The sequence below is a fragment of the Cheilinus undulatus genome, linkage group 12 (assembly GCF_018320785.1).
Source record: "Cheilinus undulatus linkage group 12, ASM1832078v1, whole genome shotgun sequence".
Lineage (NCBI taxonomy): Eukaryota > Metazoa > Chordata > Actinopteri > Labriformes > Labridae > Cheilinus > Cheilinus undulatus.
The window spans coordinates 48,081,779-48,094,376 of NC_054876.1; the positions used below are offsets into that span (position 1 = coordinate 48,081,779).

The 12,598-nt window shown below is 40.7% G+C and overlaps 1 protein-coding gene across 5 annotated transcripts in view; it reads left to right on the forward strand.

The window, feature by feature from the left end:
• Nucleotides 1-12,598, forward strand: part of si:dkeyp-23e4.3 (rho GTPase-activating protein 7) — a 179,453-nt gene extending 166,855 nt beyond the window's left edge. For all 5 annotated transcript variants that reach the window (XM_041801675.1, XM_041801671.1, XM_041801672.1 and 2 more), the window contains 5 exons: nucleotides 636-750; nucleotides 832-1,041; nucleotides 3,747-3,976; nucleotides 6,522-6,695; nucleotides 11,803-12,598. In XM_041801675.1, coding sequence (XP_041657609.1) covers nucleotides 636-750; nucleotides 832-1,041; nucleotides 3,747-3,976; nucleotides 6,522-6,695; nucleotides 11,803-11,911 — 838 coding nt within the window. In that variant the 3' untranslated portion in view covers nucleotides 11,912-12,598. The remainder of the gene's footprint in view (nucleotides 1-635; nucleotides 751-831; nucleotides 1,042-3,746; nucleotides 3,977-6,521; nucleotides 6,696-11,802) is intronic.

Sequence of the window (12,598 nt, forward strand, 5' to 3'; positions counted from 1 at the left end):
TACACTAGTGTTGTGTCTTTAAAGGAATAGCCACATTTTCACACCATGCTTTTATTCTGAAAGGGTCTTTGGGACTGTTCTTGAGTCACTGAAAAAAACTTGCAAGGCTGCTTCAACTTTTGTGGCATCTCTGCCGAATGTTCCTTTGCTCTGCAGTCTAGATAGAAAGATTTATTTCAGTAAGAACTATGAAGATGAACTAGTTCATTTAAAGCTGTGCGAACTGAACTTTGAGAGGCTCATTTTAAGTGTGAACCTGCAACACTACATGTGTGGATTCTCTCCAGGGACTCCTGCTATCTCTCAAGTCCAAAGGCACTCTCGTTAGGTTAATTGGTGACTCCTGACTGACTATAGATGGGAGTGTGAGTGTGCCAGCTTCTCTACACGTCTCTATACATTTGTTCTTAGCTTAGATAAGAATAAGATAAGAAACTTTGGTGTATGTCACTGAAAAGGGGTTTTAAAACAAGTTTCCTAGAAGAAGAGCTGGTGAATCAGACCATTGTTGTCTGAATCTGAAAGGCAGATATGTCGCTGCTTTGTTTGTTCCTCCACTGGTGTATTTCATTGTCTTTGCTGCCTTTGTTTCCACACAGCGTGATCTTGACCCTGTTCACGTGCCTTATCTGCAGGTCGACTCACAGGAAGTACAGCCTCGGCCGCCCAGACCAGAGGGACCTGAGTGAGAACCTGGCCGCTACACAGGGCCTGGCAAACATGATCACTGAGGCTCAGAGGCTCTTCCAGGTACAGCGAAACATCCTGAGCAGAATAAAAGACAAAGAGCAGGAACACAAGCCTATTGAAAATGATAAATACTTTCTGTAGCTTCCAGACTTTTGGCCCGGTCAGTCTTTGAGTGCTGCAGGATCTCCTGAGGACTCTCTATCTATGGAGGGAGGAGGTGGGGAGGAGAAGGAGGAGAGGAGGGGGAAGCTTCAGCAGAGCACCGAGCAGCTCCTGAAGGAGGCCAGAGAGAAGAGCCGAGACTGGGAGAGCCATCCAGCTCCAGAGAGCGTGGAGCTGGCCTTTAAAAAGGTACGAAAAAGAGCACCAATCATCTGTGAATATACCTCTCTTCCTTCTTACTCTCAAAACTGTGTTCATGATTACACCCTGACTGCTCAGCCACTCACCTTATGGCCTAGTCCACATGTAGCTGGGTATTTGGTTTCCTCCCCCATTTTTGAAAATAATCCCATCCAACACATGAAAACCCCAGAGCATGACAACAGAACTCAGTCCACTCTACAGGTTAAGCTGCTTATTTCATTTTCAGAGTTGTTCCACCAACCCAAACCGGGTCTTCTCCAAAACCGTGAAGCTGTTGGAGGTGTGGCGTGGCTCTGGAACATAAGTATTTAAAAGTCTGACAAGCAGACGCTTGAATACTCAGTGAGAAGAGCATGCTTGTCTCAAAGAGACGTTTTATTTAGAAGACATCAGACAGTGTGGCATAAAGGCAGAGTTTATAAAATCTTAATAAAAGGTGCATTTTCACTTTTGAAAATACCCACGTATACACGGACCAGGCTAAACTGTCTGGATGTTTAGGTGGCCTATTTATTGTGAGGATGGATTTAACTAACTCTACAAAACCAACTCTGCGTTTAACTCTACAATCTTGATCCGTCATCTCTGATCAAAACATGCAGCAGAATACGGAGACTTAACAAGAGCAACAGGCAGCTTCACTGAAGCAACAACCTCTGGACTAAGAGAACAGACAAGTACCCTCGACAGATGGACAAGGCAAAAAAAGATAACAGAAGAAGTGGTGTAATTCATCGTATTGGACAACCAGCCCATCTCCATGGTGGAGAATTTGGACCTACACTATGCCCTGCCGTCTCCACGTTACTTTACTAAAACTGCTTTACTGGAGTTGTACAACAAAGTACCTGATAGCATACTAGAGAAAAGCAACTTCCCTGCTGTTAGCTTCACTACAGACATTTGGGGCTCTGATGTTTGCCCCATGTCACTGCTGAGTCTCTGAGAAATAAAAGTCTGTGTGTGTGGGTGTGTGTGTGTGTGTGTGTGTGTGTGTGGTGGTGGGGGGGGTGTAGCAGCTGTAGTTGTACTTTAGAAACTGCACTGAAACAACAAGTGTGCCTTGTATTTGATATTTGGGTTTTATTCCAGTGTTAATGTTTTGGTTTACATCTCAGATTAAGCTGCTATATTTTAAAAAGGATTGTTGTTTTGAATCTGTATGATTCATATATTTTTGGTCCTAATCAAGTTAAACTGTTCACACCACTTTAAAGTGGAGTTGGGATGTTTTTGATTAATTTTTTGAGTTCAGTTTTTGTTGTGACTAATAGAGTCAAGTTAACTTCTAATAGGAATTATAATATTTCAAATTAATTTATTGAATTCATGTTATTGTGACTATTGACTCTGTTACACAACCTCTAAGTTAATTTGAGGTATTGGCAGATATTCAATATTAAATAATCGGATCGGGATTGGAGGCCAAAAATGCTGATCGGGACAACCATACTAAAATGTAAAGTAGTTTTCGGACATTCAAACCCCCTGATATTTCTCCACTGTGGGTAAATCTGTCAAAAACAATGCAAAACAATGCAGCTGTAGCTCTTCTACCTCTCAGTTGTAGAAAGGGACCCCAGGGTTAGCAGAGTGCATAGAACACACTACCATGATTTGGTACCAGATTTAGGCAAGAAAAATAAATTCTTGGACTAAAAGTAAAGACTAAAATGTGAGGACTTTTTATGGACTAAAACTAGACTAAAATATTTTTTAGTTTTTGTCAACTAAAACTAGACTAAAACTAATGGAGATTCAATCTAAAGACTAAATTAAAAATAGCTGCCAAAATTAACACTGACTTGTAGGATGAGCAGCAGAGCTGAGTATGTGGGTTACGCTCATAAAAATGTTCCAGATCCTCTCTGCCAATGCCAAACAGCTGATTCTGCCGTTGTCTCTTGTTTGGTGGATTGGATGGTTGAAGTCTGAAGAAACTAACCTTTGTTTCACGCATCCATCTGGGAAATCTCCCATAGATGGTGTTTGGGAAAGGGCAGAGGCTTTGAAAAAATAAACTCGGAGTGTGATTGGATGAACGTTCTGTCTGTCACCTCTTTACGAGTTCCATAGAGAACTGCATAACGTGAACCATGGCGACTGTAGACATGTCAGTACTCGACTTTTGTCGTTTTTGAAAAGAAAACAACTCACTGCTGTTCTTTGTTCTTCTTTTGACGAAGAAATGTTGTCAAGTTCTGATAAAACTGACATCTTAGCAGCATCCATGCTAATCTCTTCCACCATGATTGCACCGGCCTCTTCTTGCTGCTTGCTTACATCACGACTCTGCTTGGTCGTGTCTCTTTCTAACCAGGCTCAAACTGTTCAGACGGGAGCTTTGCAAGATGGATTCGCCTTGCTTTGCAAGGTTACGACCCCATAGGATGTACTAACAAAACAGTGAAGCACTGTCATTGTTTCATTGATGAATTTAACGTTGGGAGGGAGAAAAGCTGTTAAAAGTGGCATGTTTGGTTAATGCTGGGAACAATACCAGAATGTTTTGCAAGCAGGACAAAGCAGGAACACAGAGGGCCACTTTTGGCGGGTTTTCTCCCTCCTTGTGTGAAGTTTTGCAGAAATAATGTGAGTAAGAATGAATAAAAAGACAAAACATCTCAACTGTGATCTTTTTTTAAGTGCATGGGGGAGATTGATGTTGCTAGTCTCCCTTTTGTCTGCAGATGGATGATGGCTGCCCTCTTTGGATGTGGCGTGGCGTGCTGGAGGTTGACGCCCCCCAGAAGGAGCTGCTCCACCGGCTGCTGAGGGAGCAGGAGCTGTGGGACAAAAACCTGAGCCAGGCTGCCGTCATTCAGACTTTATCCAAGGACGCCGAGGTCTACCGCTACGTCCTCAAGAATAGGGGCCACAGCCTGGGCTCTCAACCCCCACAGGAGCACCTGCTGCTCAGGTAATGAGGCACGGCGAGCCCCAGGCTTCACAGGCCTGTGGGTCTTTAACCTACTGAGCTCCACGGAGCAGAAAGAACAGACGAGTCGCAACCGAAAACACTCCAAAAAGTGTGAGCTAAAGTCAGCGGCGGAAATCTGTTTTTGTGTTAGTCCATGAAACTTTAATCGGACCCTGAGGTCAGACGAAACATGACAGTATCTGTGTTTACAGCTGGATCTCATCATTACTCTGTCATACTTCCTCTTTATTACAGCGAACATGAACTCCAAGCTACCCCCGAGTGAGGCATAAGAAACAGAGCTCCTGCATAATGCATCGAAACAAGCCAACCAAAAAGAAGCATTTCTATTGTTGTGAAACACCAGAAAAATAAGACACAACAGCAACAATGTGTTCATGTCTCTTAGCCTGAAGCTTATTGGTTCCAGCTGAATTCTTTAAAAATACTCCATAAAAACATAGTTAAAGTTTAAAAACAGGGCTCAGATATTTACTAAAAACAGAAAAATCACTGCAGCATTCAGACACCAGGAGAAATTAGTGCATTTATTGTGGGTCATTTATTTCGCCTTTGGTGCTCCAGTGAGTATTTAGGGCAGGAGGACGCCATTTGTTGGATCGATGTTTGATGTGTTTTTAATGGAGAACAATTTAGATGCACGACATGGAAGAATAAGATGCACGAGGCTGTGAAAGAAAGACAATATCACTGTCTTTTTTGGCATTTGTTGGAGACACATTTTGATGATTTATTTATTGAAACAGCCTTGTGCTGTCTTTGTGGTCTTATGAATGCAATATTTAACAACAAAGCCCAAAGAGCAAGCAGGGTCATTGCATTTTAAAGGTCACATATTTTACTCCTTTAAGACAAGTTTATATTGTTCTCAGAGGACCCCAAAACATGCCTGTGAAGTTTGCTGCTCAGAACGAGCTGTTTCTGTGTTCATGGATGTTCTTATTAGTTGGTATCAACAGCTGGGTGGTCTCCATGGTGATGGAGCGTCAAGTAGCTTTAAATGGCATTCAGTTGCTGAAAAAGCACAAAAAATAGCTTAAAATAGCATCAAAGCTGAGGAACACAGGTTCTGATTGGTGGAAAATGTAAAGAATTACAGATGGACACATTTTTATTTTATCATGTGAAGATGATAGCTTTAAAATTGCTTCATTAAAGCCACATGTATGTTATAGTTATGGAGAAAGTTAAAGCATGACTTTGTGTTTGTATGTGTGTGTAGGACTCCTAGGTTGCTATGGTAACGAATGCCTGTATGACATCACAGCTGAAATAAAAGCTAATTAGTCACACCTGTTAGTTTCAGTTAAAGTGGGCTCAGAAAACAGGGTTGAGAGGTCAGAACATTCACTCAAACAACATCAATTTACGATGTATTTGTAAAACCTAGCTGAAAACCAAAGGTGACGTGAGAATCAGCAGAAGCTCAAGAATGCGGTGATATGTTTTTTTATGTCTGGGAAGCGAAAAATCATGCTACCAGAGCGATCTAAAAAAGTGTGTCTTTCTGAGGCTGAAGGCCAAAGTCTTAGAATCCATAACATTGCCACAGATGAAGGAGATTTTGTCGTTCTTGGGACAGTTGGTCTTCTTACGCCAAAACTGTGCATGATATGGCTTTGGTTCTTGGTTTGACAGTAGCGGGACAAGATTTCCTCTGTTTTGATGCCTTTTTTTTTTGTCTGTGGAGTGAAGTTTGTGGATTTTATGGAAGTTTGTTTGGGAGATTTCTTCTGTCTCACCAGCAGGCTGCTGTGCTCTGACTGATGATGTCACGCACTCTGAAGTCTGACGTTTTTGTGTAAAACCCCAAAAGTTTGTGTTGCTTAAACTGTGAAATCTCAAAATCTGTAGAAGATAACTAAAAGCTGAATACATGTTAAATAGCTGAAGAGTTTGTCTACATTTTAAAGCAAAAATAAAGCCTGTAAGTGGAAGTATGCAGAATCTGTAGAATCTCAAAGTTGAAGCAGTTTTAGGCAGAACTGCAGAAATCTTCCATTCATTTTAATGGGGCCAAAAAATGTGGAAAATGTTAAATATTGTAAAAAGTAAAAGGGTTAGAAATGTGAAAAATACAAGCAAACTTCTGCTGAACATGCTGAACATGATCAAAGTTTAACTGTGAAAATTGGACAAACTGTGGAGACTGTGAATTTGCGAAAAAATGTACAGAATAATAGTAATAATAATAATAAGAAGAAGAAGAAGAAGAAAGGTCACAGAAGAACAATGTTGTATATTTTTGATGTTTTGTGATTTTCTAATATTTATAGTGAATTTTCTTGATTTTGTGAGCTTTAATCATCAAGATTGAAACAAAAGCTGCAGCTCCAAGGACTAGTCAGTGGTAGCTGCCACTGTCCTAAGCTCTTTTTGCCCTCTAGGCCTGTATTTCACAAAAAAATTTAAATAGGGCCTCCAGCTCAAATCAACAAATAGGACTCTAAACAGAGGGTCAAAGGTTGGGGAATCTTGTGTGTAAGAAAAGCATCAACCTCTACTCTCTCCTCTCCTCTTTTAGGACCTGGCAGGCAGACCCGTACTCAGGTCCGCTGTACCTCGCCTCTGTGTCCACAGAGCATCCTGAGGTTCCTTTGGAGGGGGTTAGAGCCCACGTTCACTCCTGTCTCTACCTGCTGGAGCCCACGGGAGCCAGAAAGACCCGGCTGACACACCTGTGCCGGACAGACACCAGGTGAGGACGATTCCAACCATACTGATAACTGCTTTTAAAGCACAACTTCAAACACAGAAGTCCTATATAACTAATCCTGAGTATTTCCATGTTTTCATTCATCAGACATTGCAGCTGCAAAGTCTTGCACGCTGTCTAAATGTACTAATCTTCATTAGACAGAAGGATGCACTCGTAAACCAATTTGAAGCATCTTGAAAACTGCAAGGAAAGACTGAAAAAAGGTGCTTAAAAAGAGCCGTTTTCTCCATTAATGCCAGACAGAGGTTTATGAGCTTTAATGGATGAACAAATCGGGGAATTATCTTTATTTATGTGGCGTCTTTTTCAGCACGGTCACGTCTAAGATTAATAGCAAGCACAGTGAAAAATGCACCATTTTGTCAAAGTCGTTTGATTGTTAATTACAAAACTTCTGATCATGTGGAAAGGGCTGGATTTAATTCTCAGCCTTTTAACAGATGGCACCAAATAGAACAAATGAACCCAAAGAAAAATTAATCTTTGAAATGATTCACTGCTGTCAGGTAGGAAAAGTCCTCAAAACTCTAAAGAAACTGTTTTTGATAGAAAAGAGGTGTTAGAAAGCATTAAAGGATGCTGAAGTTTGGCCTTTGCTGCCACAGTTTTTCTACAGGGAGATTTATAACCCTGGATGTCCCTTTAACCGTCATGTTCTTATTATCCAAAATACATTTTTTCAAGTTTTTCTGAAAAAAAAAATATGTGCCCCTAGTCTTTCCACAATCCCCCCTAAAGTCAGAAAAATCCATTCCTCCCCCCTTCCTCCACCTTTCAGAAAATGTGTACTGAAACAAGCTGCTCTCAGATTTTCCCCTCATGATGTCATGTGGGGAGTTAGCCCCACCCCCAGGTTAGGTTGGCCTCCCCCCCCAGCTTGGAAGAAAATATCGCCATCCTCCACTGATCTCACCTGGCAGCTGAGAGGAGAATCAGGAGAGCTACATCCATTTCCAGAGGGGGGCGGAGTCAGACAGCTCAGTAACATTTAAAGCCACAGACACAGAAACAGTTATTCTGAGCAGGGCTGAAACAGAGGGCTTTTTAGACATGAAGAAATCCAATACTGGAGTGCTTCTTCAGCAACAAACTTCACAGACATGTTTGGGGACCTCTGAGACCGATATAAACTTGTCTTAAAGGAGTAAAATATGTGACCTTTAAAAAGACATTGATATGAGCATACTTCATTAATTCATCTATAAATAAGTAAACAAGCTTTAACATTATTAGTTGCAACCAAATGCAGAAGGTTTGACAGCCAAAGTGGGCTTCAGCAATCAGGGTTGCCACTTTGATGCTCTAGGATTGTGGGTAGACTCTTGAATAAGCCATGTTTTTCTTATAAATAAGGTTGACAACAAATGAGCTTGTGTTCTTTAGGGCTCTACTGTAGACATGATAATGGGGGAAAATTAGGTGCTCAAACAAATATGTTTCTTATTTTTATCCCTGTTACGTTTCACTTTTACTACGTAGCCGCCAGGGGGGTATACAGGTGCATCTCAAAAAATTAGAATATCATGAAAAAGTTCAATATTTTTGTCACTGTAAGCCATAATCATCAACATTTCAAGAAATAAAGGCTTAAAATATTTCACTCTATGTGTAACAAGTCTATACAATATATATCAGAAAAGAGTGACAAAAAATATTGAACTTTTTCATGATATTCTAATTTTTTGAGATGCACCTGTAGCTCTGTGAATGTATGAAGCTCTGATTGTGTATGTTTTGTAGGGATGAAATGACTGGGCGGATTTAACTGTCAGTGCTTTGCTATTTACACCATTGTGCATTCTTTCGATGCTGTACGTACTGGTGTTAACTTCGTCAACTAAAACTATGGCTGCTTAACCCCTTTTCACCACTTCATCTGGACATTTTTGCAACATTTCTGCCAGTCTTAACCCATTTTTAAAAAGTTTTTACTAACTACATGGATGCTGAATAACAATTGACAGTTAGAATGACATTTCATCCCAAAAAGGGTAAAAAGTAGTTTAATTGGTGGGTTAAAATGATGCGTTTTTATTCTACTCCAGCTTTCATTTAGACTATTTGTGTCCATGCAAACATAGCTAGTGTGAATCAGCAGACATCTAATACCACCCTGTTGCGTTATCAGTATGAATGTGTCAAGCAGAGTTAAATGCACTATGGAAAGAGTGACAGACTAAACACTGCTTCACACATTTTAGAGAGAAAGAGGCCACATCGACAGGCAATGATGGAATCAATCCTTACATCTGTGATTATCCCAGCAGGCTTTTAGACCACCAAATAGAGAGGACTATTCGGTTAATGTTCTTTTAAAGCCTCCTGTCTCGTCTGAACGTCTGATTATTATGTGCTGCAGAAAGAACGGTGTCTGCCATGTCACTTCTTAGTCATTTGGCTCCAACTTTAAGCACAAAGAGCTCATACAGGAGAAAAATAAGCTTCAAATAAAGATTTTTCTGCCAGAAACATGCTGATTTCAAAGCAGTGTACTGTTATGTGAGAGTGATGATGAGACAAAGAAAACACCCAGAGGGATGGCTGCCTTCTCTCTTTCCTTTTTCTCTTCTTTAATTTCCTCTCCTGACAGAGCTCGGGCTAAACGTCCGCAGCGCTGCACCGGCCGCCTTTATTTCCTATGACATTAATTTAAAGTGCTTGTTAGCTTTCAAGGCGAGACAACAGATCCAAGGCATCAAGGTCAGCAGAGCCTTTTACAGTAGGGGCCTGTGGACCGATCTTATCTCCTGCAGAGGAAATGAAACACGTTACGGCCTCAGTCAGCCACAGACATGAAGGATGTTTGATTTGGCCTCAGACTGAAGTAAAACTGAAGTCCAGAGACGCATTAAAGATGCTAACAAATCTAACTTTTATGATCATGTGTTGGAGGAAGTGTTAGGAGCTGTAAATGTTGTTAATCAAATATAAAACAGAGACTGAACAAGTAAAGCAGCTTCAGAGCACAGCAGAAAACCCCTTTTATAGCCTTAATTTACAGATTTAACATAAAAACAGAACATGTCTGAGATTTATCACCATTCACAAATAAGCAGGGAAAATACTCACTTATGCTCTGCATGTGTTCACTATTATGGAGGTGCATTTTATTCAGCAAAGGAAACGTGTCATTCCCTAACCTTGGAATTTTAAGATTTTATCTCAGAATTAAGAGATAAGGATCTCTTAATAACCGGATTAGGATCTTGAAATTACAAGGCCACAATATCAAATCAGTTAATAATCTCAAAAAATAGAAAAAGACAATCTAAAATATAGATATAACTCTCATAATAAAGAAGTAATGTCCAAAAATAAAACAAACAACAGCTTCTGATATTACAAGTTCAGATATCAAAATTAAAGTTTTGTTGTCCTTTTATTTTAGTCAGTCACTTTTTCTATTTAAATGCATGCATTGAGATGTTTTGGAGAGGTTTTATAGATAAATTAGTGTGATTATCCTGTCAAAAATCAACACTGTCACTACATATTTCCCCTCACTTTATACATATATATACATATGGATGGATGGATGGTACATAAAGATGGATGATGGATGGATGGATGGATGGATGGATGGTACATATAGATGGGTGGATTTATGGATAATAATAATAATAATAATAATAATAATAATAATAATATATTGAATTTATATAGCGCCTTTCAAGAAACCCAAGGAACAGGAACACATATACATGGACAAACTATGTTAGGGGTAGGATGAGTGTAAGGGGTGGTTTAGTGAAGACTGTAGGCTGTGGTGAACAGGTGGTGCTTGAGACGTTTTTTGAAAATGGATGGATGGATGGTACATAAAGATGGATGGATGGATAGATGGATGGATGGATGGATGCCAATTGACTTTCCTCCTTTAGCTACACAGCTAAGACAGCATGCTAACACTACATATGTCTTCAGCAAGTCGTGGAAGGGTTTGAGTGGTTTCTGTTTTCCCTTAAAGTAGATCTTTTTTGCAGTTTCTCCTCTTAGTTTTTTGTTTGTTTTGTTTTTGTACTTTATAAAAAAATGCTGCATTGGAGTAAAAAAAAGGTCTCAGGCAGTTTTCATGGCAGTAGTTCAGTTCAGATCCAGGACAAATTGAATTCTGGACCTTTGGCAGTGTAGTAGGGGGTCTTACAAACACTCAAAAAGCCCCTTTGTATTGTTTTTCGGACTTTTTGGGGTAAACACATGCACCAAACAGGAATCAATCCTGTGACCATTGCATGGAGGATGTAGCCTCTGCATATGTGCACCTGCTCTACCAAGTGAGAACAAAGTCCTCAGAGCTGGATACGCTTCACCCTGTCAGTGCAAATGTGACTTTGCATTCTACATAGCTAGTGCAGGGGCACCAGGTTACCTGTGTCACTGGTGCAGAAGCTAAATCTCTGGGCTTGCACACCCTTCCCTCCTTGCTGCAGGCCATCACCACTCCATCTCCTCTTGTCTCTGACCTTCCGTTGATGAAAAATGTCAAATATAAGTGCATAAGAATGCATGCTGAGACACAATGAACGTTCCAGTTAAGTCAAACTTTCCTTCTTTTCCTCGGAAGAGTCAAAGCATCTCTTTTGAAAAGTGCAATTTGTCTGTGAAGTATTAAAAAAATCTAGATTCATAATCCAGTAGGAGAAAGTGTGCAGTGTGAACACTTCTTTGCAGAAAAAATCTGACATTTATGAAACATTCAAAACAAAATCTTTCTCCCTGCAGGGTTTTAAAAATGTATATCCAGAATGTTTATTCATGATCAGAATATAAAGATGCATCTATGTTTTATTCCAAAAAGCTCTTTAACAGAGAATAATCTTTGATCTCAAACCCAGTAGGCACACGGATGTGCACTTAACGGGAGAAAAGTGGAGCATAATTTTACATTAACTGTGGAAAACATCATCCTCAATGCAATGGGAAAGGCTGTTTTTTTTTCCAAAAGTCTTTAACAAAGTTTTCTGCATTGCATCTTTTGGAGACAAAAGCAGGAAAATGTGCCCCCAGCTTCCTCTTTTCCTCTCACAGCTGAGAGTTTGCTCCAAGAGGTTTCATTGCTGAAACGTCTCGTCTGTTTGTCTTTCAGGGGCCGGTCGCTGGAGTGGCACAGCAGAGTGAGCGGACACCTTCTGGCATCTGGTCTCCTCTCGATCAGGGACTCGTTCAAACCGGAGCACAAAGAGACAAAAATATGAGGAGCTGCCTAATGTGGACCTTAAACTTGTTGAAAAAAAAACGAGACTGCAGCATCGTTTCCAGTAACTTTCTTGGAGTTTTTAAAGTGAAACTCGAGCACAGCGAGGACTGAAGGTGACCCGCGATGGCTTCCCCCCCAAACCATTTGTCTCTCTTTGGCTTCCTCCTTTTGTGTGTTCACTCTTTTGTCAGTGACCTTGCAGTTTGCCAGCAGCACCTCTGCGCTCCCCACTGCGCCCGATACGCTTCATACGCAAATAAATGCAAACCATGGCAAGCGGCGACAGAGGACGTTTTGATGGGGAGGATGAAAAGCCGAGGCCTGAGTTGACTTCTGGCGTAGGGAAGAGGCGGAGATGGAGCAAGTGGACAGTTATGAAACTTTTATGATAAAACTACATAACTGCTCCCCCATTTTTGTCATATGAGGACAGAGGGAATCACACACTCTACGCTGCATAGTCATCATATCTGTGTTATTCTTTCCCACGTTAAGAGAAATCTGCATGGAAACATATGGCAGCTGCAGGAAACGAGGAGAGAGAACATCAGGAAACAGACTTTAAGCCAGTGGACTTTTGGCTGCAGAGGAAAGGAAAGAGGAGAGAGTGGAAGCTGGAAAGAGAAGAAGGCGTAGCATCTGATGTAAAGGAACTAAACAAGGTCACAATAAAGGATAAAGTAGA